We start from the raw sequence: 26,158 nt of genomic DNA, 5'->3' as shown, positions 1-26,158 counted from the left end.
TTTGGATAGGAAACACTTGGTGCACTCTCCAGAGTTTCTTTAAAAAAAATAGCACTTCATTGTTTTGTAGCACAAATCCTGCTGCTGACGGTTGAGACTCATCCAGTTTTTCTTCCCTTATGGGTAACTTGGCTTTGTGCTTAATTTTTAATTTTTTAAAGTTTTTAACAGACAGAAAACATAAAAATTATATACATTAATAAATTACTATGTATGTTTCAGTACATGTGTATGGTGGTTATATCATGCTTAAATCATGTTAATTATATCTAGCACTTCAAATTTTCTATTGACAGAGTTCTTGAACGTCTTTATCCCAGCATTTTGAATTGTTCAGAACGCTATCATTTTCAGTCACTCTGCTGTAGGAGAGAGAGCAGACTAGGACTTCTCCTTTCCATCTAACTGTAACTTTATGTGTGTATCCATGTCTGTTTCTTGGGGCTCTGGTAGAGCTAAGAGGGTCTCAGGTGTAGCTTTCCTTGTGATTTTGTCATCACTTAAACATCTCTCAAGAGTTGTGCCTAGTTCAGCCAGGTTTCCTCCAGTGCAGCTTTTGGGGTCTCAGAGTCTCAGTATTCCACTATAGGATCAGAGTTTTGCATTGGGTCCTTGCCCCAACCCGTCTGCAGTGTTTGATGGTTTTCCCTTAAGTGGGGTCTGGCTGTGCTGGGGGCTCTGGCTCACCACTCACTACTTCTGCCCTGGGTGCGAGCTCAGGGCTTTCCTAGCAGCTAGCGGCCTACAGGCTGGAACTCTTGGATGCGTTTACCACAGGCGAGGCCTGGGACACCGTTCTGCTTCTTTCCATTTTTCTCTGATATATTCTTTTGGTTTTCTTCAAATTTTGAGGTATTTCTGATGAGTTGTGTCTCTGAGTCTCTCACTCTGTTGGCCAATCATTGAGGAGGACACATTCTCTTGCCTGAGACTTGTGAGGTTCTCTTTTGCCAAGCCTCACTGACATGGTTTAGCACTAGGTTCTGATATCCTAGCATATTTGGTTTTTAGGAGTAGTCCTTGGGAGAGTAAAACCTAAGCTGCCACCACAGTCACAGCATGACTCATTGTTACATTCTTGCGGTGACTGTGAGTGACCTTTGAAAGGTTTACGTAGGGTGACCGGCTGCAGCATATAAAACCCAGCAGTTTGATGCTTTACTAAAACATTGTGTTTGTGTGTGTGTGGTGTGTTTGTGTGTGTGTGCATGCTGCATGCAGATGTGTGAGCATCAGAGGTCAGTAGTGGGTGCCATCTTTAATTGCGCTTCTCACTGAGCTTGGAGCTCACCTGTCTTGCAGGCTGGCTAGCGTGAGTTCTGAGAATCTGCCTGCCTCTGCCTCTGCCTCCTCACCTGAGATTACAGATGTGCACAGCTGTCCTTGGCTTTTATACGTGGTTCTGGGTCCAGACCCAGGTCTTTATGCTTTTATGGCAGGGACTTCACTGACTGAGCCACTTCTCCTTTAGATAAACATTAAAACTTAATTAATTTTACTGGCACTAATAAGCAAAATTGAAAGAGATACAAGCTTGGTAGAAATACATATGTTTAGAGAAAAGCTAAAGGTGCACTAGTGGTTTTATGTGTTATATTCACAGGCTTTGAATATTTTATGGAAGAAATATAATGTAACATGTTGGCTTAGTTGTAATTTTAGAACTTGTAATTCACTGTAATTCATTTTCAGTATTAACACATAGGAGATGGTATTAACATTTTATAAACTATGATATAATCTATACAGTTTCACTTCAGACTGAAGAGATCTAAAACAAAATTATCAATTTCTCATAGGAATTGAAGTTAAAAGATGAAGAATGTGAGAGACTTTCGAAAGTGCGGGATCAACTTGGGCAGGAGTTGGAAGAACTCACAGCTAGTTTGTTTGAGGTTGGTCTGTTTACATTGTGGCCAAGAGTGACATCTCAATTGTATATGTTGGTAGAATTGGTTTGTGAAGACATCTTGAGAAGGATATGGGTAGCTTCACGTGTGCTCGTAATACCTCTAAGCAAGACAGAGAACAAAATCTCTAAGGAAATGTAGCCTCCAATTTAAAATAGCATAAAGAGGAAAGCGAACCACCACAGCTCATCAGTGGGGCAGTTAGCAGTGTGTGTGAAAGGAAAGGTCAGTACTTTAGTTTTATAAAGTTTACCACTTATTTAGGGCTACTTGGATTTTTTTGGTTTTGTTTTTTAATTTTCTTTTATGATTGCAAACCCTTGAGGTACAGTCACTGCTGCTGGGTGACTTGAAGAACATGAGGTGGCACACCTTCATCTGCAGCTTGCCCTCATGACCAGGATTTCTACCCAGCTCTGCTTGCTCAGAGAGGCATGCACAGTGGAGCATGCGTAAGACAGGCAGAGATAGACAGATAGATATTGGATACTGTAAAGGACTGGGTCAAATGACACTGGAGGTTGCCAAGTTGCAGAGCTGTAAGGTAGGGTTAGCAAGCCAGTCTGAGCCTGAAGAACTGTGTGTGAGGTCTGAAGGACAAACGGAGTTTTTTTACTCGCTGGAAAAAAGGTGGCTTTTGATGAGCTCAGCCTCCTCTGGTGGTCTTAGTGCCATCTGCCTTGGGAAGTGTACCACTTGTGAAGTTAATCGGATCCAGAACTCCATCACAGAAATCCTTAGGATACTGGGTGGTAAAGCATGAAATAGGTTTGTCCCCCAAGTACTAACTAGGAAAGAAGAGTAGTTCTATTGTCCAGGTTTGTAAATTTGTCCACGTGCAAGAGCAGAGGTCACAAGTGAGCACATGACAGCCTCAGGGGAGAATACCAAGTGGAGAAAAAGGTAAGACACGTACATCGTATGAAAAGTGTAACACTAATGCGCAAGTTAGAAATGTATTTACACATTAAGTATTGAATGTCTGCAGCCACCAGCGTTTGTTATGGAAACACAATAAGGAAAGAGTGAGCTCTGACACCATTTACAAAGTGTGTGGTGAGATGGAGGTCACTCTGCTAAAAGCAGGTTCTAACGTGGGAATGTCTGCTGTGAATTCTGATATGCTAGGTTTAAAATGTACAAAGGAGAGGAAAGAATCAAAGGACACACACAGACACACACACACACAGACACACACACACACACACACACACACACAGAGACCATACCAAACCACAGTGAAAGAGAACAAGAGAAAAGAGGAACAAGGAAGCTATAGGACACAATTTACAATGTGGGGAGAGTAAGCCTTTAATTACTTTAAATGTAAACAAAGCGAATTCCCCAATCAAAAGGTACATGGTTGATACAGCCTGCAGGCGAAGAGGTGGAGAAGTATTTCTGTGCAGGGTGAGGAGAAGAGGGTAGCTGTATTTGAATTGCATATAATAGACTTTCAGTCAAAACTTGTTAAGAGATAAGGTCATTACATAATGACAGAAGGATCAGTTGATTGGATGATGCAATTAAGTATTTCCCCAATAACAAAGCGCCCAGATGTACAAAGCAACTGTCAGATCTGAAGGGAGGAAAGAAGTACGGGAATAGAGATGTGTTGCTGTGATTGCTCAGATAGAAAAGCGAGACGAAGTAGCAGGGTGGATCGACCATATGCCCCTAGACGTACACAGAACTCTCCACAATACAGAAGAATCCACGCTCTTCTCGTGTGTACATGAAATATTGTCTGGGATAATTCCTGTTACATCACAAAATTCATTATAAATTTAAAAAGATAGAAGATCCCCAATGCTTTTTTTCCATTCTTCTCAGATATATTCTTCCAGTCTACCCACAAGAGAGGTCTGGGAAACCTTTCTGCCACAGTGAAATTTGATTAGAAATAACAATAACACAGTAAAATACACAAGTATGTGTATACTAAAACACTGAATTGGGGTTAAAGACGGAACCAAAAGGGAATTTGAAAAACTTGTTGAGACAAGTTGAGAACATAGCATAGGAGATGCAGCAAAGGCGGTACTAAGAATCACGGTAGTGAGTGCCTACAGGGGAGTACAGGAGGGCACGCGCTTGAATACCACACCTTAAGGAATTTGAAAAAGAGCAAACTGAGCCCCAAGTTAGCAGGAGGAAGGAAATACCAGAGTGTAAAAGGAGCAGAGACAAGAAAAAAAGAGAAAATATCAACAAAACTAAGAGTTGTTTTTGAAATAAAGCAACAACCAGGATCTTACTGACCTGAGGGAGAGATAAGGCTTTAACAAGATGGAAGCAGAGCACAGGGAAGACACTCAAAGGCATAGAGTCCTTTAAGGAAAAACATACTCCAGTCAGAAACCACTAGAAAAGAAACGGAGAAATTCCTAGAAATGCACTTCATCAAAATGGAGGGAAGACGCCATGGAGAGTCAGAAGAGACCTGTGACAAGCTTGTCAGTGATGGATGTGGCCAGACCAAAGAGAGCGGTTCAGAGCTGGATGGCTTCACATAAATAAAGGGAGTGTCACCAGCCAGCGACACAGGATAACACACATCCCCAGACGCTCAAAGCAGAAGAGGACACATAGAAGGGAGCACACTTGTCGAAGTGTTTTGTCAAGTCAGTACCGCTGTACTGTCAACGCCAGTGACGGTTACATGAGAAAAAAGGGCTGTGGGCCAATATTGAATCTTGGTACACAAAGATGAAAAAATCTTCAATAAAATACTAACAACCCACGTCAGAAAGCACACAGAAAAACCACACACCATGACCCAGCATCAGTAAGTCAGTCAGTGAGGCACACTGCAGTAACAGGAAAAGAAACCAGGATCGTCTCACAAAAGCCGAAAATAATGATACAGTCTTCAACAAAAGAGGGATTAGGGGAATGCTATTGAACATGATGAGGACCAGGTATTAAACATAACTGCATCCTAATCTCTGGGAAACAGGACGCATTTCCTCTGTGATCTCGTGCAAGCCAAGGGCTTTCTGCCTCAACACTGCTCCTTCGTGCAGGGCTAGGGATTATAGTCAGAATAATTCCACAAGAAAAGGAAATATATTAGGTCTGCAGATAATTGCCAATTATATAGAGAATCCGAAAGATTCAGCAGTAAAAACAGAACTAAGAAATCTTCATTTTGTGGAGGACCTTGTGTGCTTCAAGGTCCAGCTCAGGCAAACACGAATGAGGTAGAATTAAAGAAATGGTTTCACAGAAGCACCCACAGGAATCACTTATGTAGAAATAAGCAGTGGTTGGCGCACTGAACGTTGGACAAGGTTGATGTGAAGGGAATTTAAAGAAGACATCATTCCATGGGTTAGAATAATTAATTTAGCATTTAAATTTCTGTATAACCAGTGATCTGCAGATTCATATAGTCACTATCAAAGTCCCAAGTATATTATATGCAGAAATAGAAAAAACATCTTAATTCATATGGATTGATGAAGGAGCCAAACAGAGTACTCTTGAGCAAGACCATTCAGCTGGATGCAGGCATTTCCTCGTCCCAGTCTGTGGCAAAGTGACAGCCATCAAAACTGTAGTGTGACTGAGAAGAGAGAACTGAGTAGAACCCAGAAGTAAGTGTGCATTGATAATCCACTGCTTGTTAAAGACGGGGCTGATGAGCCGTAGGAAGGGCAGCCCCTTCAGAGAGCGACACTGGAGAGTAATGCCTGCGTGCACATGGATATGACTGCACTCTGCACTCTAAACAAAAGACGTGAAACCACACGACCACTGACTCAGAAAAAGCTGCTTGATAGTGGTCTGGGCAGGGGTTGTTGGTGCCGTTGCTGCTGCTGCTGTTGTTTAATGTGAAAGCAGAAGCTCAGGAGACATCACAGAAACAGAGAAGTGGAATTGCATCTAACTAAGGCCTGCAGACAGTCACCCAGATAACATGCAGTGTGGTGGAGAGAACATGTGCACAGTGTGTCTGCAGACAGTCACCCAGATAACATGCAGTGTGGCGGAGAGAACATGTGCAGTGTGTCTGCAGACAGTCACCCAGATAACATGCAGTGCGGCAGAGAGAACAGCATGCGCACAGTGTGTCTGCAGACAGTCACCCAGTTAACATGCAGTGCGGCGGAGAGAACATGTGCACAGTGTGTCTGCAGACAGTCACCCAGTTAACATGCAGTACGGCGGAGAGAACATGTGCACAGTGTGTCTGCAGACAGTCACCCAGTTAACATGCAGTGCGGCGGAGAGAGCACGTGCAGAGTGTGTCCTGCATGGGGATAATTGCAGCGTGTGTAAGGCATAGCAACGTGAGCCACACAGGAAAGAGATTGAGCAGCCACCAGGGGCTGCACAGTGTCAGGAGCTGTGAAAAGGTGTTTAACATCACAGTCAGGTAACGCAAAGCCAACCCAGCGAGACACTGACACTGCCTCAGACTCCTCAGAGTGTGTTGGTGAGGTGTGGTGCTGTTGGTATGACTCTTACAGACAAAAGAATGGCGATTTCTCCTTTAAAAAATTAAAGAGAGAGCCACTGTAGTGGCACACGCTTTCATCCCAGCACTCAGGAGGCAGAGACAGGCAGATCTTGGACTCAAGCTTAGCCTGGTCTACAGAGCGAGTTCTAGGACATCCAGGATTACATGGTGAGACCTTGGCTTTAAAAAACAAACAAACAAACAAACAAACAACCCTCCCAAACAAACAAAAAACCCAGGCCAAAAAAAAAAAACCAACAACAAAAACTAGAAGCATGCAGTCCTGTGTGGGGTCTGCATCAAAGAAATAAAGATATTTATTTATTTATTTATTTATTTATTTATTTATTTATTTAGTGTATCTGAGTACACTGTTGCTGTCTTCAGACACACCAGAAGAGGGCATCAGATCTCATTACAGATGGTTGTGAGCCACCATGTGGTTGCTGGGAATTGAACTCAGGACCTCTGGAAAAGCAGTCAATGCTCTTAACTGCTGAGCCATCTCTCCAGCCCAGGAAATAAAATTCTTGCTATCTGTATTCTCATGTTCATTGCTGTTGTATTGTCCCAAGCCCGATGTGAGCACAGTGTATTCAGCAGGGAACGCCTAAGGCTGAGGCGTGCTGTGTGTTTATGTAACATTAGCTTTTAAAAAGGGAGACCAGCTTGACGGGGCTCAGCCGGTAGAGGGGTCTCCTGTGCCAGCTCACCACCAGAGTTCAGTCCCCGGATCCTGTGGGGGAAGAGGAGTGCCGGTCCTGATGGTTGTCCTCGGACGGAGAGACAGACAGACAGACAGACAGACTGACAGACAGACACACACACACACACACACACACACACACACACACAACACCTGTTGAAGTTACAATCTTACCGTGTGAGGCACTGTAGATGATGGTGCGGGAGCGAGCAGGAGGATTTCAGGGTTTCCCTTTCCCGTGGACACAGTGGGTGGGCTGAGGGGTGGGGGAGGTGTTGGTTGAGGGTAGGAGCTGTCAGGCAGGTAGGAGGTCAGTGTGTGTGCACAGGGACTGAGTCAGGTGCCGGAGTGCACTGAAAAGTAGACCTCAGGTGTGCCCACCACCAAAAACCAAGGGCGAGGTGAGGTGGGGATGGGTTTGGTTTTTAATTGAAAGTCTCACTTTCTGTTTTTACCGAGACAGGCAGTTCATTCGTGTATTACCTCTGGTTGCTTCCACACTGTAAAAAACAAAGTTGAATTACGGTAACAGAAACTGTTTGTGTGTGGCCCTGAGATGCAAGAGTGCCATTTGGCCCTTTACAGCGGTGGGTGATTCCTAGTACACATCCCGGCTCCATAAACGGGCTGTGCGACTGGGCGTGGGAGGCACAGCAGCGGCTTCTGTGTACAGCAACCAGAGGGGAGCTTGAAGCCAAGCACTAATGGATCTCAAGTGTTTGACGCCAGTCTTCACACGGCCCCACCACCGCCGTGGTTCTCACTCTGCTCTGCGCGCTCCACCACCTGTGAACATGGCCTGAGAGGTGGCAGGAGGCCCAGATGCAGGACTTCAGTTGGTTAGGAGCTGCCGTGGCTTTCCTGTGTACAGTTTTCTGTTCCTGTAGAAACACACAGGTCTAATTACTGAGACAGGATTTATAATACGGCCTCACTCATTCCTCAGAGAGTATATATGAAAAGTTTGAACTTTTAAAATTGCTGTTTTAGGGTCAGCAAGGTGGCTCAGCAGGTAAGGACCCTTGTGGCCAAGCCTGATCCAAGTTCCATCCCTGGGGCCCGTGTGGGATACAGAGCTAACTTGTGCAAGTTCTCCTTTGATTTCTACATGCATGCCATGGCACACACAAAATAATAATATAAAAAAATTTAAAAAGAAAGATTGTGGATTGTAGTGTTTGCTTGAGTTTTATTAAAAGAAGAAAATCATTAAAAAGAGGATTTGGAAAAAAAAAACTGTAAGAGCCAGAAGCTGAGGAGGAGGACGGCATTTGCGTCCTTCATGGCGCCTGCCCAGCCTGCACACGACCAGGCCCACCATCAGTCAGGCGTGGACTGGGAGGGCTCAGGGACCATAGCTCGCCCTGATGAACTGCTGGCTCCCGGGTGGCCCGAGGAGGACAGGTCATCGTCTTTACCTGTGTACCACCTGTATACAGGCGAGAGCACCGAGTTCCAATAGGTAGTTCAAAACTTGGTCACAGAGAGGACTCGGGTGTCAGAGGTCAGACTAGAAGGGAACCCTGACAGGTGGGAGGAGAGAGGCCAGGCGTGGGGTGGAAATAGCCAGAGTGCGTTGCAGACACGTCTCAAATTGTCAAGAAATTTAATGAATGTTATATTTCTTAAAAGTTGATGTAGTTAGCTTTGGGGCGGGACAGAGTTTGTAACAGTTTCTGAAACGGTCCTAAACATACTTCTGCCATTTGTACTAGAAGACGTTGTCAGCATTGTAAAATGTTCTTGGCAAAGCTCAGTCTCGGTGGAGACAGCTTAGGACACCTGCTGTACACAGTGCTTATGGCGCCTGACCTTGGGGACAGTCAGAGAAAACAGCCCCACATCTAGAAACGCTGCCTTTTGGTGTTCTGTCGATCGGCAGACCCACGCCAGACGCTTTATGCTTCAGGCTAGCGCCCCCTTCTCTGGGGACATCAGCTGCTCCTGTGTATCATCAGGGTCCCTCTTGAAGCCGGAGAGGTCACCTCACTTCCCACCTCACCTTGGGGCTCATCCTGGCCTGGGTTCTGGTGTTCACCATTTCCTTAGCTCTTCCAGGCTTTCAAAGCTGGCTTAGAGGCGTCGGCTCTTCAGTTGTCTTAAGTCTGATCAGTCTTAAGACTGCGCAGCAGGTGACAAGGGCCCAGCCCCGCCCCGCCCTGTTCAGCAGGTACTTTGTCAGACATCAGTCTCTTCTGCATTCAGACTTAAACATCAGTTATCTTAGGAGAGATCCAAGCAGATAGCGTTCTTGTTTTGGAAACACCTGCCAAATAGCCTTCTTTGGACAGTTCCACCTTATCCCAGGAAAGTCCGTCCAGTCTGCAGCAACTGTTGTTTTCAGAAGGGCAGAGCTGAGCTCATTCTTCAGGGCTCTGCCGGGTGAGCAGTGCACGGTGACGGGAGTATTCCCGAGGTGCGTCCCATTCCATCCCAGCCATCGGTAGTGAGCATCGGGATACTTAATGTAGTCTGAGGTTCGTGCTCCCGACTCACACGAGCTGCTGCAGACCAACAGCTGTCACAGACCCGAGAGAGCTGTCAGACTGTGTGTTTAATAAGTATCTTTGAATCTCCTTTGGATATCTTACATTCCCAAATACTAAGTCTGAAGCCACATTTTGTTCCCAGTTTCTCTAATCTATACAGATTATTTCATACAAAAGCTTAATCTCTTAAAATATGAGATCATGTTATTCTCTTAAAGAAGAATTCATCTTTCACTTAGAGTGAAGTCTGGGTTATCACCCTGATTTCCATTGCTGTTGTTAGAGTGCACCCTGAGCTCTTTAGGAACCAAGCCTTTGCCTTGTTCCTCATTCGCTGTCAGAACCTGGAGCAGTATGTCATAAAGAGACGTCATTAATAACACTGTATGACTGAAAGGCAGGCCCGTGCCTGTAGTGTCATAACTGTGGCATTGGGAACTTAAGAGTAGAAGATTCCCTGCTCAGGCTACACTGTGCAGTCGTTTTCACCCGTGTCATTTTATCCATGTCTTAATGGAAACTGGAGCTCCTTGGGTGTCGTTTCTGCTGAGGTGTCCACCGTCTTGTCCCTGTCATGTATTGGCTTTGACCTGCAGCCGTCCTCCGACCCCTTTACTGGTTGTAGTCCTGACGTGGGTGTCCCTTGGATGGACTGGACCCCACCTCTGCTGCCACGGTGCTCAGCAGGTGCCGAGTGCCTGGCCTCAGCCCTACCTTCCCGTCCGTTTGATGGCAGCTGCTTCCCCCACTGTGGTTGTTGGGTTCTTAGTTAGTTTCAGGCCCTTTGCTGCCTCCTAGGCAGCTGCTGAAATGAGCGTTACAATGCTTTGCCTCCAGTTTTTGAGACTTTTGACTTTTTCAGGAAGCTCACAAGATGGTGAGGGAAGCGAACGTCAAGCAAGCCACTGCAGAGAAGCAGCTGAAGGAAGCCCAGGGGAAAGTGAGTCGGGGCCTTCGCAGTGGAGCGGGGAGACCGTGGGGAGAGCGGTCATGAGTGCCTAGCGCCCTTGGTGGCTGTCCTGACCCCTCGGAGAAGTGTGCTAATGTGGAAGCTGCAAATAGGCACTAACTATGTAACCTTGACTCGGGTGTGTAGTGTGTCACAGCCAGCTTGCTTATCACCATGGAAATCATGTAGAAGGATGTTGGAGTCATTTTTAAAAGTTAATATTTATTCTCTTAATTCACTAGGGGGGAAAAAGAGACCTAAGTAGATTTTATTATTTTAGGAGTGAACTAAAGGTAATCGTAAGCTGATACATTTTAATATTTTGAAAATTCATACTAATGTTAGTATCTTTGACCATTTAAAATTTACCTTTTGACATTATTGGTAGTTGAATCCAATCCATATGGAAACCCAAAAATCTTGGATTGCTTTCCCTTCATTACTTCATAGAAAAATAACAAATTAAACTTATTTTCTGTTCTTGAAATTCGCCAAGTTGCTAGCATTGGCCACATCTGTCACAGCGCATGCTGTGCGTGTGACGGCCACATCTGCCGTAGAGCATGCTGTGCGTGTGACGCTGCTGCTTTCTTTTCAAGATTGATGTACTTCAGGCTGAAGTGGCCGCTCTGAAGACACTCGTACTGTCCAGTTCTCCAACATCGCCTACGCAGGAGCCTCTGGCGGCTGCAAAGACCCCCTTTAAAAGGGGGCACACAAGGAACAAAAGTACAAGCAGCGCCATGGGTGGGAGCCACCAGGACTTGAGTGTGATCCAGCCAATCGTAAAAGACTGCAAAGAGGTAACTCCTGCAGAGAGGACTGTCCCCTCTGACCTGTCCCTCCTGTTGATCGCCATCACTGAGGTGGCCAGCAGACTTCTTTAGCACAGAATATCAGTGTTAGGATGGGGAGGCTGTTGCTAGGGCTGGCTGCTCTCAAGGACCCTCCCCATCCCACCCCCATCCCACTTGGCCTCAGAGCATCTGCAGCAGGAGTCTCTGCATTTCAAGTTTCCATCTAGGGAATAAAGTGGCATGCGTTGTGTAAAGGAAAGTGGGTGCCTAAGGGGGTCCCCCACTAGTCACGACGTTCTGTTAGTGCAGTGTTAAAGTACGAATAAGAAATGTGAAAATATGATGATTTTCCTAAAGATTACTAGTAGCTCTTTTTATTTGAAATCTGAGAGAAGCAAAATTTTCCATTGATAGAAAGTTCTAGAGTTGAGTCAGATAATTAAGAAAACAAACAGAACCCAGAAATAATTGAAGCCTTGCATTTTAGAAAGCACAAAGATAGCCTAGATGCTGTTTATCGAATTGTGTAAAGTAAGAGTTACGGCATTATTAAACACTGCTGGTTTTACCGTCATGTGTGGTGTAAAGTGTTTGTAGGGCATTGCCCAAGGCTTCCTGGAGCTTCAGGCACTGTGAGTTTTAAGCCAGTTCATACTGAAGCAAGCGGCTGTCTGCGCTTTTTACTTCTCATCCAGATCTGAATGCAGCAAAACCTAAAATTCATATTTGTTTTTGTTAAGTATCTAATATACTCCTTTAGTCACTGCTTTAATTCTGATTTCTCTAACTTTAAATAAGTGTGCTGTTTCTAAAAGGTTAGCTTCTATTGTCACTTTTGAGTTAGTAAGTGTAAAGCGTTTTCTCCCGTTGCTTGTAGGAAAGCTTTTTCAGGTGGTTTCTCAGTACTTCAGAAGCCTCTCTTGTGTTTTGAAATGTATGAAATAGGCAACATGTTCCTACTTGAGTATTCTAGCCACACTTTCTAGCCTGATACTGTGTGAAAATGTCAGCAAGTTTTATTATACAAACAAGAAATGTTGACTGAAATATGCCCTGGGACACTGTATAACACCCTGAATGGAAATGGAGAGTGTCTGTGTTTCTCTAGAAACTGCGGTGGGTCTCCCAGTCATAGAAGTGTTTTTCTGAAAGCTTTAATACTGGTGTGGATGTGCTCTTGGTACAAGGCTTTGGGATCTAAAAAGTTAGGCTTGAATTTGGACTTAACTGTGTGTCTTAGGGTTATCACTGCTGAGATGACACACCGTGACCAAAAGCAAGTTGGGGAAAGGGGTTTATTTTGCTTATGTCTCACACCACTGTTCATTGTTGAAACGACACCAGGCAGATACTCAGGCAGGGCAGGGTCCTGGAGGCAGGAGCCGATGCAGAAGCCACGGCTAATTAAGAGAATGCCCCACAGGCTTGCTTGCCTGCTGCTTCATCTTGAGGCTTGATCTCTATTGAGGTTCCTCCTCTCAGGTGGCTCTAGCCGTGTCAAGCTGGCACACTGTGACTTTGGGAAACTATTTTATCTAAGTCCTGATTTTATCGATAAACTGGGGGTCATCGTATGTGCTTGGCACAAGCCCACGGGACCGTGGTCCCCAAGAGTCAGCCTTTAAGAGATGAATTACTGCTTCTGCACTCGAAGCTCCCCTTCCGTTATCCCCCTCCTGCTTTGGGGCTTAGTTCCATTTTCTTGATGAACTAAGCAAGAGGATTTGAAAATCTTCAGTACTATCTCTCTTGATATTTTTTGTCCTCTTTCCTTTAGCTTTGACTTGAGGAACTTAGGGACGGGCATGAGAAACAAATTGTCGGTATTCACCTTTGAAGTCTGGAGAGAGCCTGGGTGCAGCAGCCTTTTGTTTCCTTGGTGGGGTCTTACCTCTCAATAAGTTGTCCCAGGCTCACAGCCCTCAGTGCAAAACCATCGGGGTTTAGCACCTGCAGCGTGGCTAAGAGCTCTGCAAGGGGGAGACACAGCTCGCTCTGTGGGGGCCGGTGTAGGTGGTGCCTCATGTGCAGCAGGCTGTCCTGAACCCCACGGGTAGGGATCTGAGGGCCTGTGGGGAAGAAGGCTTAGGTCAGACTCAGAGATGGAGAAGGGAAAGAGGAGGCCCTGGGGGAGGCCTGAGCAGGAAGGAAGTGGATTATTACCGTTCAGGGAGTCTTGAAGGTGCTCAGTGTAGCCGCTGAGTGCACGCTGCCACCTTTTGTCCTGTTCCTCACGCTCGGGGGTGTTTTAGCCATCCTTTAGGGACCGTCTACTTAAGAACGGCCCCTCGAATCTTTACCCCACACTAGGTTTCCCAGGTTAGACTCAGGTTATTCACTCTCTCTAGTTAATGTGTCTCCAGATGGGTACTTGTCAGAAGAGACTGGTCAGCGCTTCTTACATTCAGGACAGCCTTTGTCTTCAGAGAGCCCAAGTACTGCTGGGCATGACAGTCAGGCCGAGGCAGGAGCCTTGTGAGGGGCAGCCTGCGCACACAGTGAGCTCCAGGTGAGCTTGGGGTACGGAGCGAGACCCTATCTCAGATGAGAAGAGTAGCTGCAGTCTGTGGAGAGTCATGAGGGCAGCGTGTTTGCACACCGTAGGGACCCGAAAGGCTCAGTCAACCACTCTCTAGAGGAAGATTGCTATCATGGATTATGGGACAGTGAATTTTTATTATTTTAAATGAAGAACTTTCCCTTTTAATAATGTTTAATTTAGTTTCATTTTATCAAATGTTTTATTTTATTTTTTTTCCTTTTTAAAGTTGTTTTGTATTGCTTTGGTTTGTTAGGCTGATTTATCGCTGTATAATGAGTTCAGATCTTGGAAGGATGAGCCCACGATGGACAGAACGTGTCCTTTCCTGGACAAAATCTACCAGGAGGACATCTTTCCATGTTTAACATTTGCAAAGAGTGAGGTAATGGTTTTCATTTTAATAGAAATGCAGTAGAGTCTGTTGTACTTCCTACTGTCAGGCTTCATATTTTAATGTCCTACATGTAATTTTACTACTGTAAAATGTCATCTTAAACATTTTTCCATTTTCCATTAGGACCACGATCACGGCTATTCTGAACATCTTTCCTCATTGTATTAGTGAGCCGTGTAGATAGGTGTGGGAGGAGGGTTGCTGCCTGATTCGCAGACCCAGATTCAGTTTTCAGTTTAAGCCAAGTTCTATACACACCCTGTTAAAGGTGCTTGCCAGAGTGTAGCTCAGAGCAGAGTGCTCCACTGACCGTACAAGGAAGTGCTCCACTGACCGTACAAGGCCCTGTTAGATCACTGCTAACATAGACCCTAAACCAGAACACCAAACGTGTCCTTAAACCAAACAGAAAGACAATGCCAACGTGCCTGGGTTAGGGTTGGTAGAGGATGAAGCAAGCAGGTTGAAGCACATTGAAAAGGGTCAGGTGGATAAGTCGCATCCAACGTAAGATCAGTGTCTCAGTGAGGGTTTCTGTTCCTGCACAAACATCTTGACCAAGAAGCAAGTTGGGGAGGAAAGGATTTATTCAGCTTACACTTCCACATTGCTGTTCATCACCAAAGGAAGTCAGGACTGGAACTCAAGCAGGTCAGGGAGCAGGAGCTGATGCAGAGGCCATGGAGGGATGTTTCTTATTGGTTTGCTTCCCCTGGCTTGCTCAGCTTGCTTTCTTATAGAACCCAGGACTACCAGGCCCAGGGATGGCACCACCCGCAATGGGCCCTCCCGTCCTCGATCACTAATGGAGAAAATGCCTTACAGCTGGATCTTATGGAAGCTCCTTTCTCTGTGATAACTCCAGCTTGTGTCAAGTTGACACACAACCAGCCAGGACAGCCATATTTTAGTTTGATCTTATATGTGAGAAGTTTGTCTCCAAATAGCCTGCCAGCTAATGTTTAAGGAATTCAGTCCTCAGAATCTTCCATGACTCTGGAGAGGGTTGAGCTGTATCGTCCTTGTAAGGAGAACTGTGCACGAGCAGCTTGGCACCGACCCGAGCGTGGGCTGTGCATTGCAGCCTGTTCCCTAGCGCTCGTAGCCGCAGCAGACTCAACTCTGACCTTCTTACTGGCTGCCCGTGGAGGGCACTCCATATCTCATCTCATCTGGGAGATTGTTGTGCCTATAAGACAGAAGTTGAGAAAATATGTAGCTAAAATTACTATATATTGCTGTCATAAATGACCAGTATTTATTGTATAAATTTAGAGGGTAAAGCATTAGGATATTAATTTTGAAGTGGCTTGTATATAGTACACGTGTAGCCATGTGTGGACAGAGCCTGGAACAATAGCAATAAAATAATAATAATAATAATAAACAACCTTACCCTCAGCCAGTTAGTGCAGAACCTCCTTGCTACTGTAACTGAGCTGCCTGTCGTAGCGGCTTGCGTTTTAAAGGTTAAATCGCGGTTGTGCTTTATGCTTTTCTTCCTTCTCTTTGCAGTGGCTACGGCCAAGTTAGTGAAGCAGAGGGAGGACCAGCTTGTAAAATTAATGTCGTATTTTATTTTGGTATTTTTCTGCTGACATTTAACTCTGTTTTGTTTTAAGTTGGCTTCAGCTGTTCTGGAGGCTGTGGAGAACAACACTCTAAGCATCGAACCAGTGGGGTTGCAGCCCATCCGCTTCGTGAAGGCTTCCGCTGTCGAGTGCGGAGGGCCAAAGTAGGTGTTTTCACCACGCCCTGTGGGAAGAGCGCGCTCTTCAGAGTCTCTGTGCTGTGCTCTTGTGTTTGTTCTTGTCTGTGGTTTGAATGACATGCGGTGTTTGTCTTTAACTTTGTATTTCAAAGTTAAACTTATCCCTCCCCCCAGACAAAGCTGAGGTCTATTAGGTAAAGAAAGGTGTGTGGTTTATTTAGAGAATTCTAGAACATTCTTAGACTTCAGTGTGGCTGCGGAGAGAGGAACAGCCAAGGAAAGGTCAGCGGTACAGACCCAAGGCAAGAGGTGGATGTGGCTGCTCAGGAGCGCCCTGAAGATCTCTTAATTACGTAATACATACATGCTGGGGCTGCAGGCCGACTAAAGGTTAGAGACAGTGTTGACCTATTAGTGGGCTGTGAAGTCAGACGTGTGAATTGTAGGCCAGACTGGGAGAGAGAAAAGAGAAGGTAATGGCTTGGTAACTGGCCTTACCAAGTAGGAAAACAGGATACAGGAGCTGGAGAGATGGCTCAGTGGTTAGCAGCACTTGATGCTCTTGAGAGAGCCCAAGTTCAGCTCCTAGCTCCCACATCAGCCCACCCAGCACCCACCTGTAACTCAGGTCGGATACCTCTGGCCTGAATGAGTTTCATGGGAACATGTCCCCTGCCCCCAGACCTGGATACATATACATAATTAAAAATAAAAAAAATTAGTCCTCACCTTCCATATGATTTCTATAAAAGATGCTGAAATTGGCAAACAGCTGTCTCCCACATGTGACAGGCATTTGGAAAGTACAAGTTGTCAAAGGGAGGACTGCTCTGTTCTCAGGGTGGGGCAGCCTTTTTCGTCCATTACTGTAAGGAATAGGCTTTAGCGTCTGTTTTATTTTATCAGGGAAAGCATTTGAGGACCGGGCTAAGGGCTGTTGTGATGCTGTGCACGCAGGACCTGTTAGAGAAGCTGTACCGCCTGTTTCTGTGGGTGCACACACATTCCCAGGGCGGCTGTAGAGTGCTAGTGGTTATGGGACTGCTTGGGTGGTGTAGCCGGTTGTGTTTGTTCCCTGAGCTGCATACCCAGCCAGAGCTGTGGTTGGTGTTAAACTACTGTGACCATACCCTGTAGCGCAGCAGCCTGGACTTGAGGGGAGCTTATAGTATTAAATCGTACAAACACCAAAGTGTTTTCCTGTTAGCCCTGCAGCCCCTCAAATGGAAAGTCAGGTGTGGGGAACGCAGTGTTTGGAACCTGAACAAGTATGGCATGTGGCAGCTTGTCTGCTTACACTGTGTCACATATACTATACATAGGAAAGCATTCTCTACATGATGGCAGACAGCAGTGTGAATCAGGTAGGTTAGATTTAGAGAGCAATTTACACACAGTGCTTATGTGCGCAAGGTCAGGAGGGAAGGCACTTGTGGTAAAATGGAAGGAAGAGTTTTGTCTTTTTCTCCTTTCCTCCCTTCCTGTCTTTCTTTCCTTTACATTTTATTTTCTACTACTGTGGCGGAGTCACAGCATGCACGTGGAAGTCACAGTAGGACTTGTGGAGCTGGCTTCTCTCCCACTGTGTGGGTTCCGGGGCGTGAACTCAGGCTCTCTCTCTCCCTCCCTCTCTCCCCCTCTCCCCCTCTTCCCCTCCCTCCTCTCCCCCTCCCCCTTTCCCCCTCCCCCTCTCCCCCCCTCCCTCTCCCTCCCGCCAGTGCCTTTACCCACTGAGCCATCCTGCTGGCTCCGAAAGTGCAGTTTTAAGCAAACTGTAAAGCCCTCCTGAGGCTCCTGGGAACTGGCTTTCAGAAATGGTGACTAAACAAATGGCAAGTGCTGGGGGTGTTTGAGAGAGACAAGGTCATTCCAGCTGGAACAGGGGGCCCTGGATTGGAGAGATTTGTCTAGGGTTTGGGGTGTGGGTAGAATTGAATAAATTGGAACAGGAAAAGAGTATGTTCAGAGGAAAGGGAAAACAGAAGAGGGAGAGGTGTGACAAATGAAAGACCGGAAGTAGATGGGGTGGGGCTGGAAGAAGGAGGAGCCTAGTCGTGACTGCCCCTCAATTGGTTGGAATTTGGAAAAGGTTCTGGCTTGTGGAAGAAGCTATGGGCTGGGATTTCTACGCTGCCATCCCTGAGTGACAAGGGGAGCGATAGTCTGGAATCTGGAGCCTAGGCCCGTGAGGAGACCCCGCAGGCGTGGCATGTTCTATGCCAGCCTCACAGGAGGCAAGGCTAGGAGTGAGCCCGGGACCATGGCAGCATTGAAAAGGATCATTTAAGATTTTTTTTAAGCAATTGAGGAAAAGTTTTTATTGGGCACGAGGAAGCATATACACACAGCACACACACGGAGAAGGACCCTCCATAAGACAGAGCCAGTGCTTTGAAGGGCACTTCTTATTAGTCTAAAAATTAGCACCTGGGACCTCACGAGCAAAACCCTCTCAAAGTGAGACAGACGGTGAAAGAGCAAACATATTTTCCAGAAGAGTAGCTGTAACTGGCTTGCTTGGTTTTTTCAGTTGAATGGTATTTGTTTTCCTTCTGAATAAATTCTGCTTTTGTATGTTACAAGGACTTCTAGCTGTTGAATCTTAAATTTATTGACTTCTGATCCTTCCCAAGCCAGTAGTTAGTACTTTTAAATATTGCCACGGGTCTTTAAAACAGTTTGCACGTGTGTGTGTTTGTATGTGCATGCATGCATGCATGTGTGTACATGCATAGGCGATAAGGCAAAGTCTCTTTGAAAAGAACAGAGAGTCTCTTTTTCAGAGACATTTGCAGTATGCCTTTAAAATGATCTTGTTCCAAATAACACGTTATGTACTTGGTTTCTTAGCCGAGGAACACCTGTGTCTCGTAGGTGCAGCTCACATCTAATGTGGCTCATATGTATTGATTGCCTTCGTTGTGTAATTTGTAATGGCATGTCAAATGGTATTGGCCACTTCCTGAGAGCTATGCTAACTTTCCCTTAACTAAGAGGGGTGGTTGTGTCTGTCAGGTTCCCAGCTGACGAGTGGGCAGGTCCAGCCTGGTACACAAACGGGCTTCACTCTTGGAGCAGCACGGTGACAGGTGGCCCATCAGTTATTTAGCAGTCAGTGGGTGGCTACCTGGGGCCAGGCTTTAAAGATAAATAAGACACAGTATCTACCCTCCAGGAATGTATAGCCTTGACCAGCCGGAACACCCACAGACACACAGACAGACAGACAGACAGACAGGATGGTATGAGCTGGCCTCTTCATACCAGCGTTACGGTTTTGTATCTAAAGGGCGGCTTGCTTCTTTATACTTCTTACATCCGACACCAAGTGCAGCCAACCCTACCAACCTCACAGACTGCTTTTGGCAGCTGTTCCTGTTATCGGTGGTTGTAAGACTCGAATAGTCCTGATTAGCTTCCTCTCAGCTAGGAAGCTGAAGGTAGGTGAGCGCCGTCCTGCAGCTGCTTGCCCGCAGCCGGGACGTGTATGGCAAACACCATCGTCTGTTCTGGAAGCGAGCTCAGTGCTGCTCAGTGCTGCGGCCGGAAGCTCATGCTGGGAGTCGGTCGCACAGGGGCAGGGTCTCTGTCCTGTTCTTCACGGTGGCCCCGCATCCAGAGCAGGCCCGTCACATGTTAGGGTCTCAGATATTTCCTATCTTAATGAAAAACTAAATGTAAAGGAAGTAGGGCAAATGCTTTCAACTGTAAAACAAAGCTGAAATTTGTTGTTTTGCAGAAAGTGTGCGCTCACTGGCCAGAGTAAGCCCTGCAGGCACAGGATTAGGCTCGGGGACTCCAGCTGCTGTTACTACATCTCTCCTTTCTGCAGATACAGGGTGAGTGACATGTGCCACCGTGGCCTTTAATACTGTCTGCCTCGCTGTGAAACTGACTGGTTGTGACGTCTCTCTCTTTTGGCCTAGATCACTTCTGTATGTAACTTTTTTACATACATTCGATACATTCAGCAGGGACTCGTGAAACAGCAGGATGGTGAGTGGTCTTGTTTCACTGTAGACATTTGCTTTAAGGTTGAGCCCGTCAGAGCAACAGTGTAATTGTTCCTGCAGTTCCATTAAACTTCCTGACCACTACTAACAAAACTTTGGATAATTTAGAAGAACAAATACCTCATCCACAAAAGACGGTTTTTATCCCATTTGCTCTTGAGGTTTGAGTAGAACCAGTTCACCTTGCAAGGGATATGTGATAGATCACACTGTACATGTCACGAGTGTTGAATCGTACTGTATTCACCCTTTGAGAGATCAACAGCTGGGGGGAGAGGGGGAGACAGGAGGATAACACTTTCAAGGCCAGGGAAAGCTGTAGGATGAGTTCAAGGGCAGCACTAGCAAGCTAATGGTATCCTGTCTCAGGAAAAAAAAAAGTTTAAGAAAAAATGTCAAGGATCTGGAGAGATATCTCAGTGGTTAGCACACTGATTGCTGTCCCAGAGGTCCTGAGTTCAGTTCCTAGCAACTACATGGTGGCTCACAACCATCTGTAATAAGATCTGATGCCCTCTTCTGGTGTATCTGAAGACAGCTACAGTCTGCTCACATAAATAAAATAAGTAAATAAAAGAAAAAAAATTGTCGGGATGGGTATGACTCATTGGCAGATTGCTTCGTTAGCTCACACGAGGTTCAGCTGCCATTCCTTGGGGAGTCTGTGGGTATGAAGATAAGCAAGCCCTAGAAGTGCTCAGACTGACTTTAATTGATGGGAGAGTGAAGGGGCCAACCGTAAGTTTCCTGTGTTTTCTGCTCTCATGTCCGACTTCCCGAGGTGGAGATATGATGGTACCAAGTAAAGCAAGGGTCACCATGTTCCAGTCAGCAGAAGGGCGCCAGCCACTGCAGTGGTGTTAGAATCTTAGCATAGCCCTCAGGCTGCTGATGGGCTTTAAACACCAATCACAAGGAGCAAGGCGGCAGTACAGCCTCAGAGCAGCATTACTGAGCCCACGAGACTGTTCCAGAGCAGGGCCCGCAGCAGACGCAGGGAGGGCAGGGAGAGCCTGTCACAGCAGACACAGGGAGGGCAGGGACAGCCTATCAGTCACAGCAGACGCAGGGAGGGCAGGGACAGCCTGTCAGTCACAGCAGACACAGGGAGGGCACGGAGAGCCTGTCACAGCAGACGCAGGGAGGGCAGGGACAGCCTGTCGTCTTGGTAAGAAATTTTCCCTTGTAAATTTGTATAGATGCTGAAATGTTTCTGTAGTGAAAGACTAGTAGAAGCTAATTCTTCTCAGTCACATACATTATTGAAAAGTTTATGGAAAAATTAAACTGGCAAAGACTTGGTTCAGCCTGTATGGCTCTGGGATACTGTGCAGTGCCGTATTTGTTTAGAATCGCATATAATTAATTTTAATGTACAGAGAAGGCATGGAACCTGTCTCCAGTATTGGAGCTTAAAGGCTGTGAGACAAAAGTAGTAAGTGTGTAATGATGTTATAATTTTAATTAAAAACATGATGATAGATAATATTATACAGATTCTTTTCCTTGTTATAGTAAGATTGGTGGGACGTCTGAAATCAACTGACTTCATGAAAATAGGAAGAAAGTATCTTGCTTAAGTGACAGATGTGATATCTGTGCATCTCTGTCCCTTTCCCACGTCATGTGTCCAATACACAGCACCTACAGTGTGTGTGTGTGTGTGTGTGTGTGTTGCGGGTACGGTCTCTGTATAAACTAAATTTTTAATGTTAAAACCTACTCCTTATCTGAACCTTGTGTTAAAGGATGGAGGTCAGGTAAACTCAAGGCACGGTTCCTCAGCTTTTATTCTTCAGCTTAGCCACCTCAACCCAAACCCCAAAGGCTTCACGATACAAAACTTCTAGCACGGACCTACTGGCACTGGTAGACAGTGCCATGCCTGACCTCACGGTCAGAACGCAAGTGCAACAAAACCAATTTGCCTTACCCACCCACCTCTGCCTCCCGAGTGCCGGGCTAAGGCTCGTACCTTTCTGTCGGACTCCATGTGAAGCCTTGGAACTTTGGGTTTGAAGTTGGGCTCTTTCCCCGAGGTTATCTCATTGTGCCTGCGTAATTTGTTTTTTCTTAATTAAAATCTGGACTCTTCTCACGAGCATTTCAGATGAAGGATACTCTCTTGTATTGACATTCTGGGCTTGGCTAGTTCTGTGTGTGATGGGGGAGTCTCTGTTGAGTGTGCTGTAGCATATCTTACAGCAGTTCTGGCCTCTTTATTTAGATGCCAGTGGACCTCAAGGTACAACAGTGGAAAAGGTATTCTAGACATTGCCAACTGTGCTTGGGGGCCAGTTTTTCCCTGGTGAAACTACTGATAAGTCAGCGTGTGCTGCCACAGACCTTACTGCTTGAAGCACAGAGCACTTGTGGTCCGCTCGACTGGAGACTTAAGGAAGTGGGGGCAGTGGAAATGAGCAGTTGAACTTCAACATTTGTTTTTATTTCTAATTTGACTCATGCATAAAACTTTCTTTTATCATCACAAGGAACATTTCCTGAATGTTCTGTGTTCTGGGAGAACAAAACAACAGGAGAGCTGACCAGTGCAGAGACTGGGGTGCTGCACAGTAACCTTGAGATGACTGAGCCATGAGTACTCACGGAGGGGACAGGGTTAGCACTTACTGCAGACACTCAAGTGTCTACTTTGACCTGCGTTCAACATGGCAACACTAGTGACCATTGTTAGTGACTGGTAAAGCTGGGTGCCCACGGAGCCCGAGTGGTGGCTGACGGTAAAGCTGGGTGCCCACGGAGCCCGAGAGGTGGCTGACGGTAAAGCTGGGTGCCCACGGAGCCCGAGAGGTGGCTGACGGTAAAGCTGGGTGCCCACGGAGCCCGAGAGGTGCTTGGTGTTAGGCGTCAGGTGCTGCATTGGGAAATGCCGAGTTTGGGTTTCAGCCAATTGTACATTTTCATTGAAACTTGAGCAGTAGTTGAGATGACACGTTATGACTTACATGTCTCTTCTCTGTTTGCGCAGTCGATCAGATGTTTTGGGAAGTTATGCAGTTGAGAAAGGAGATGTCGTTGGCAAAGCTGGGATATTTCAAAGAGGAACTCTGATGCCCTGTGTGCGGGGCCGTGCGTGCTGCCCCTCCCTGGACCACTGAAGGATGACGGAACATTTTTATGGTTACTCAATATTTATTTCTAAGGAGAGGCCACAGACTTCCCTCCTCTTGCACACTACACTGAGAAGTGCTGTGATTTCTTTTAAGCTGACTGAGCTGTATCCCTTAGTGGAGCACACTATGAAGAATTGCAGGCGCTAGTGATGGTAATTCAACACTGCAAATCAAAACCACCAAATAAATATCAGACGGAGTGCGTGTGTCTTTCTTAGCTCTGACTCGGCATAGAGAGTTGCAGAAGACAATAGTAGTCTTCCCTTTGTTCCCCTGTGAGAGGCAAGGAAGGAGCCAGGTGGACAGGACTCCTTCCTGTCTGTGTGTATGCTGACATCCATACGAAAGGTTTTATTTATTATTATTCTGTCCGCTGTAATGTAGTGAATCCCTTGATCATAATGGTTTGCTAAGTGCAATAAATGAAGAACAGTGCGCGTGCTTGAGCATCCTGGCTTCATGTTAGCACTGAGCATCATCATGGAATAGAAGGAGTGTTAAGATTAATGGATGAGGGCGTGGTCTAGACGGATGGGATCTGCCAGCTCTGAAGCTGATACTCACGGAGAGACCACCAACATCATTCGCACAAGTAAAATAGGTTCGTGTGCAGACATAGTGTAGGGGGGGCAAGGAAAACAGCCTCGTTGACTCCACTATGATCACTACGCTCACGTTTCTGGAGAATAGCCTTGGACTTCAGATATTTCCTACGTATATATGCACAATTCTGAATCAAAATGGCCTCCTTTATTAGGTGTGTGTGTGTGTGTGTGTGTGTGCGCGCGCGCTCGTGTGTGTGCGCATGCTCGTGGATGCCTCTCACTCAGGACTGCTGCACACAGACCTGGAATTGGAGTTGCAGACCGTTGTCAGTGCTGTCTCTCCAGCTCATCTCTCTTGCTTTGAAAGTAAATCGATGGAGCATTGCTGCCGGTAAACCTTCACATCTCAAAAATGATTTTTCTACATGTTACGTGTTTGTGTGAGGGTGTGTCTGCGTGTGTGGCAGTCACATGACAGCTTTTGGGAATCTGTTCTCTCCTTCTGTATGGGTTTTCGTGATCAAACAGACTCAGGACTTCGGGGTTGGTAGCAATATCCTTATATGCGCTGAGCCATCTCTCTGGTGCGGATCTCCACATCCTAACCCTTGTGTGTTAATTGCAATTAAATATAATTTAATTGTCTCTAGAGGTTGGGTTATTTTCTGTTCTTTACCTGTCGTGATGTGGCGTATACTTCTGTGGACATTATGGCTTTTCCTGCATGTATGTACCTGGCTTCAAGGTGTTTGGTCTACCGATTAGACAGCTGAACTCTGTAGCCCACCCACAGAATCCTACTGAACATTCTCAGCCAAGGGGTGAGAAGGGTTCACCCCAAAACGCTTTTTGTTGGCACTACTTAAGGAAGAAAAACAAGTTGAGAAGATGCTAAAGTTGAAAGAACGGTGGTGGGCCGCATGTGTAGGTGGAGCGCCTACCCGGCTCATACAAAGTCCTGGCTTTGATCCCTAGCACCACAGAACAAATGCTAGCGAGCCAGACACTTGGGAACAGTTGGCTGACAGAGTAAATGAGAAGTGAAGCTCTAGGACACGGAGCAGCGAGACTGTGATTTCCCTGCACCCACCGGCACCCCTCAGCATCAACAGTGCCGTGTGCACAGGCCAGGAGGCATGGGACTTCCTGAGATTTCTCACCATGCTAGAGGGAGCGGTAGTGGCATCGGTAAGAGTGACAATAACAAGGATGGAGTGACGACGCGGTACAGCATGGAAATAAAGATGCTGTGAAAAGGGTCAAGTTGGATTCAAATGTGTAGGTATGCACCAAGCTCGGGGCAGGGGCTAGAAATAGAAGAATGGAGCAGGAAGAAAATGCTAATGTTTATACAAAATGTATTTGTATGAAAATAACGTGTTAAATAACGACTAGTAACCCGAATAGATACTCTGATAGAAAATACTAACCCCTTTAACCCTGCGCCTGCACCCAGTCCTCAGGGCAGCATGACTGGGTATGAGAAAGATCCTTGCGCTGCAGTGGGGGCCGTAGCGACAGATTCCACTGATGGACAGCTCAGCGAGGCTCTGGGGTCCTCTTCCTGACTCTGCCCAGGCAGACGCTAACCCGGTAGAGCTCCAGCCCTCTCACCAGCTGTCGGCTGTGCCATGAGGCTTTGAGAGTCACACGACCTCATTGCACATTGATCCAACCTCCTAAAGGACTAGCCTTCCAAAACGCAGCTGTTGTACTTGCCTCCTACCACATTCCCTTGTACGCCTCACATGACGAGGTCCTAAGAAACTGGAGAGCTGCGACTAGCCTCTGCAGGCACCTGGACTTCCCAGGCGAGGAGTGAGGCATCCCTGCAGCTGGACATTGCCCTGTTTACTCTTCAGATGTATTATGAGGAAATCCACTGAGCTCTGCCATACCTGCCATCTCAGGGACAAACAGTGAAACTGTCCCCGGTTAGCACCAGGTTTACATACACTGAAAGACCCAGGGGGTGTGCTTCTGCGAAGTTCTTCAGGAAGTCTAGCAGCTCCTGGTGTTGAATTTGTCTGAAATGTATTTGAATTGGAGTGAGATCTTGATAGGATGATTTTTGGTAATAGCTGTGTAGGAAAAAGTGGAATCGATCAGATGAATAGAAAAGCAAGTAGAAGCCCCAAGAGAAATCACCCATGGCACTTGGGACAATTGAGGTTTAAATGGGGAGGTCAGGTTTGGTACAGAACTCTGAGAAATAGAAAGGATGAAAGAGAACAAATGGGGGAAAGTAGGTGGGAAACAGCTGTCAGACTACCATGACACAGCCACTAGCAGGTTCTTAGCGGAGGCTGATGTGATGTGGAGAGAAATGAAGGGGCACTGGAGAAGGAGAGGACCACACCGTTAGCAGTCGGCTGGCCCAGGGAGTGTGTGGCAGACAAACCGAAGATCTCCATCTCCAGAGAGGCGTGGCCACATGTAGCCTCTGCGGCTATACCCAGAGGGTTTGACTTAACACTTAGAGAGGACAAGTGTTTTAGGAGTA

General features: G+C 46.3%; 1 protein-coding gene and 1 long non-coding RNA gene across 10 annotated transcripts in view; one reads left to right on the top strand and one right to left on the bottom strand.

The window, feature by feature from the left end:
- Positions 1-24,304, top strand: part of Rab3ip (RAB3A interacting protein) — a 44,677-nt gene extending 20,373 nt beyond the window's left edge. For 6 of the 8 annotated variants that reach the window (XM_006513546.4, NM_001359645.1, XM_006513544.2 and 3 more), the window contains 8 exons: positions 1,800-1,895; positions 10,433-10,510; positions 11,119-11,322; positions 14,112-14,240; positions 15,875-15,987; positions 19,703-19,802; positions 19,890-19,959; positions 22,966-24,304. In XM_006513546.4, coding sequence (XP_006513609.1) covers positions 1,800-1,895; positions 10,433-10,510; positions 11,119-11,322; positions 14,112-14,240; positions 15,875-15,987; positions 19,703-19,802; positions 19,890-19,959; positions 22,966-23,048 — 873 coding nt within the window. In that variant the 3' untranslated portion in view covers positions 23,049-24,304. The remainder of the gene's footprint in view (positions 1-1,799; positions 1,896-10,432; positions 10,511-11,118; positions 11,323-14,111; positions 14,241-15,874; positions 15,988-19,702; positions 19,803-19,889; positions 19,960-22,965) is intronic. The other 2 variants (NM_001003950.3, XM_030245041.1) reach the window with 1 other exon arrangement.
- Gm51782 lies at positions 1,901-15,919 on the bottom strand. 2 transcript variants are annotated; one of them, XR_003948947.1, is made up of 4 exons: positions 15,649-15,919; positions 13,480-15,441; positions 13,208-13,385; positions 1,901-7,962 (listed from the first exon to the last, which is right to left on the bottom strand). It is a non-coding gene; the product is annotated as a predicted gene, 51782 (long non-coding RNA). The 2 variants fall into 2 exon arrangements; XR_003948946.1 differs by lacking the exon at positions 1,901-7,962 and having other exon boundaries at positions 11,317-13,385.
- Positions 24,305-26,158: the final 1,854 nt, after the last annotated feature.

Source organism: Mus musculus, chromosome 10, assembly GCF_000001635.26.
Source record: "Mus musculus strain C57BL/6J chromosome 10, GRCm38.p6 C57BL/6J".
In the NCBI taxonomy this organism is placed as follows: domain Eukaryota; kingdom Metazoa; phylum Chordata; class Mammalia; order Rodentia; family Muridae; genus Mus; species Mus musculus.
The sequence above is the reverse complement of the archived record's forward strand: the minus strand, read 5'-3'. Positions and strand labels throughout refer to the sequence as shown.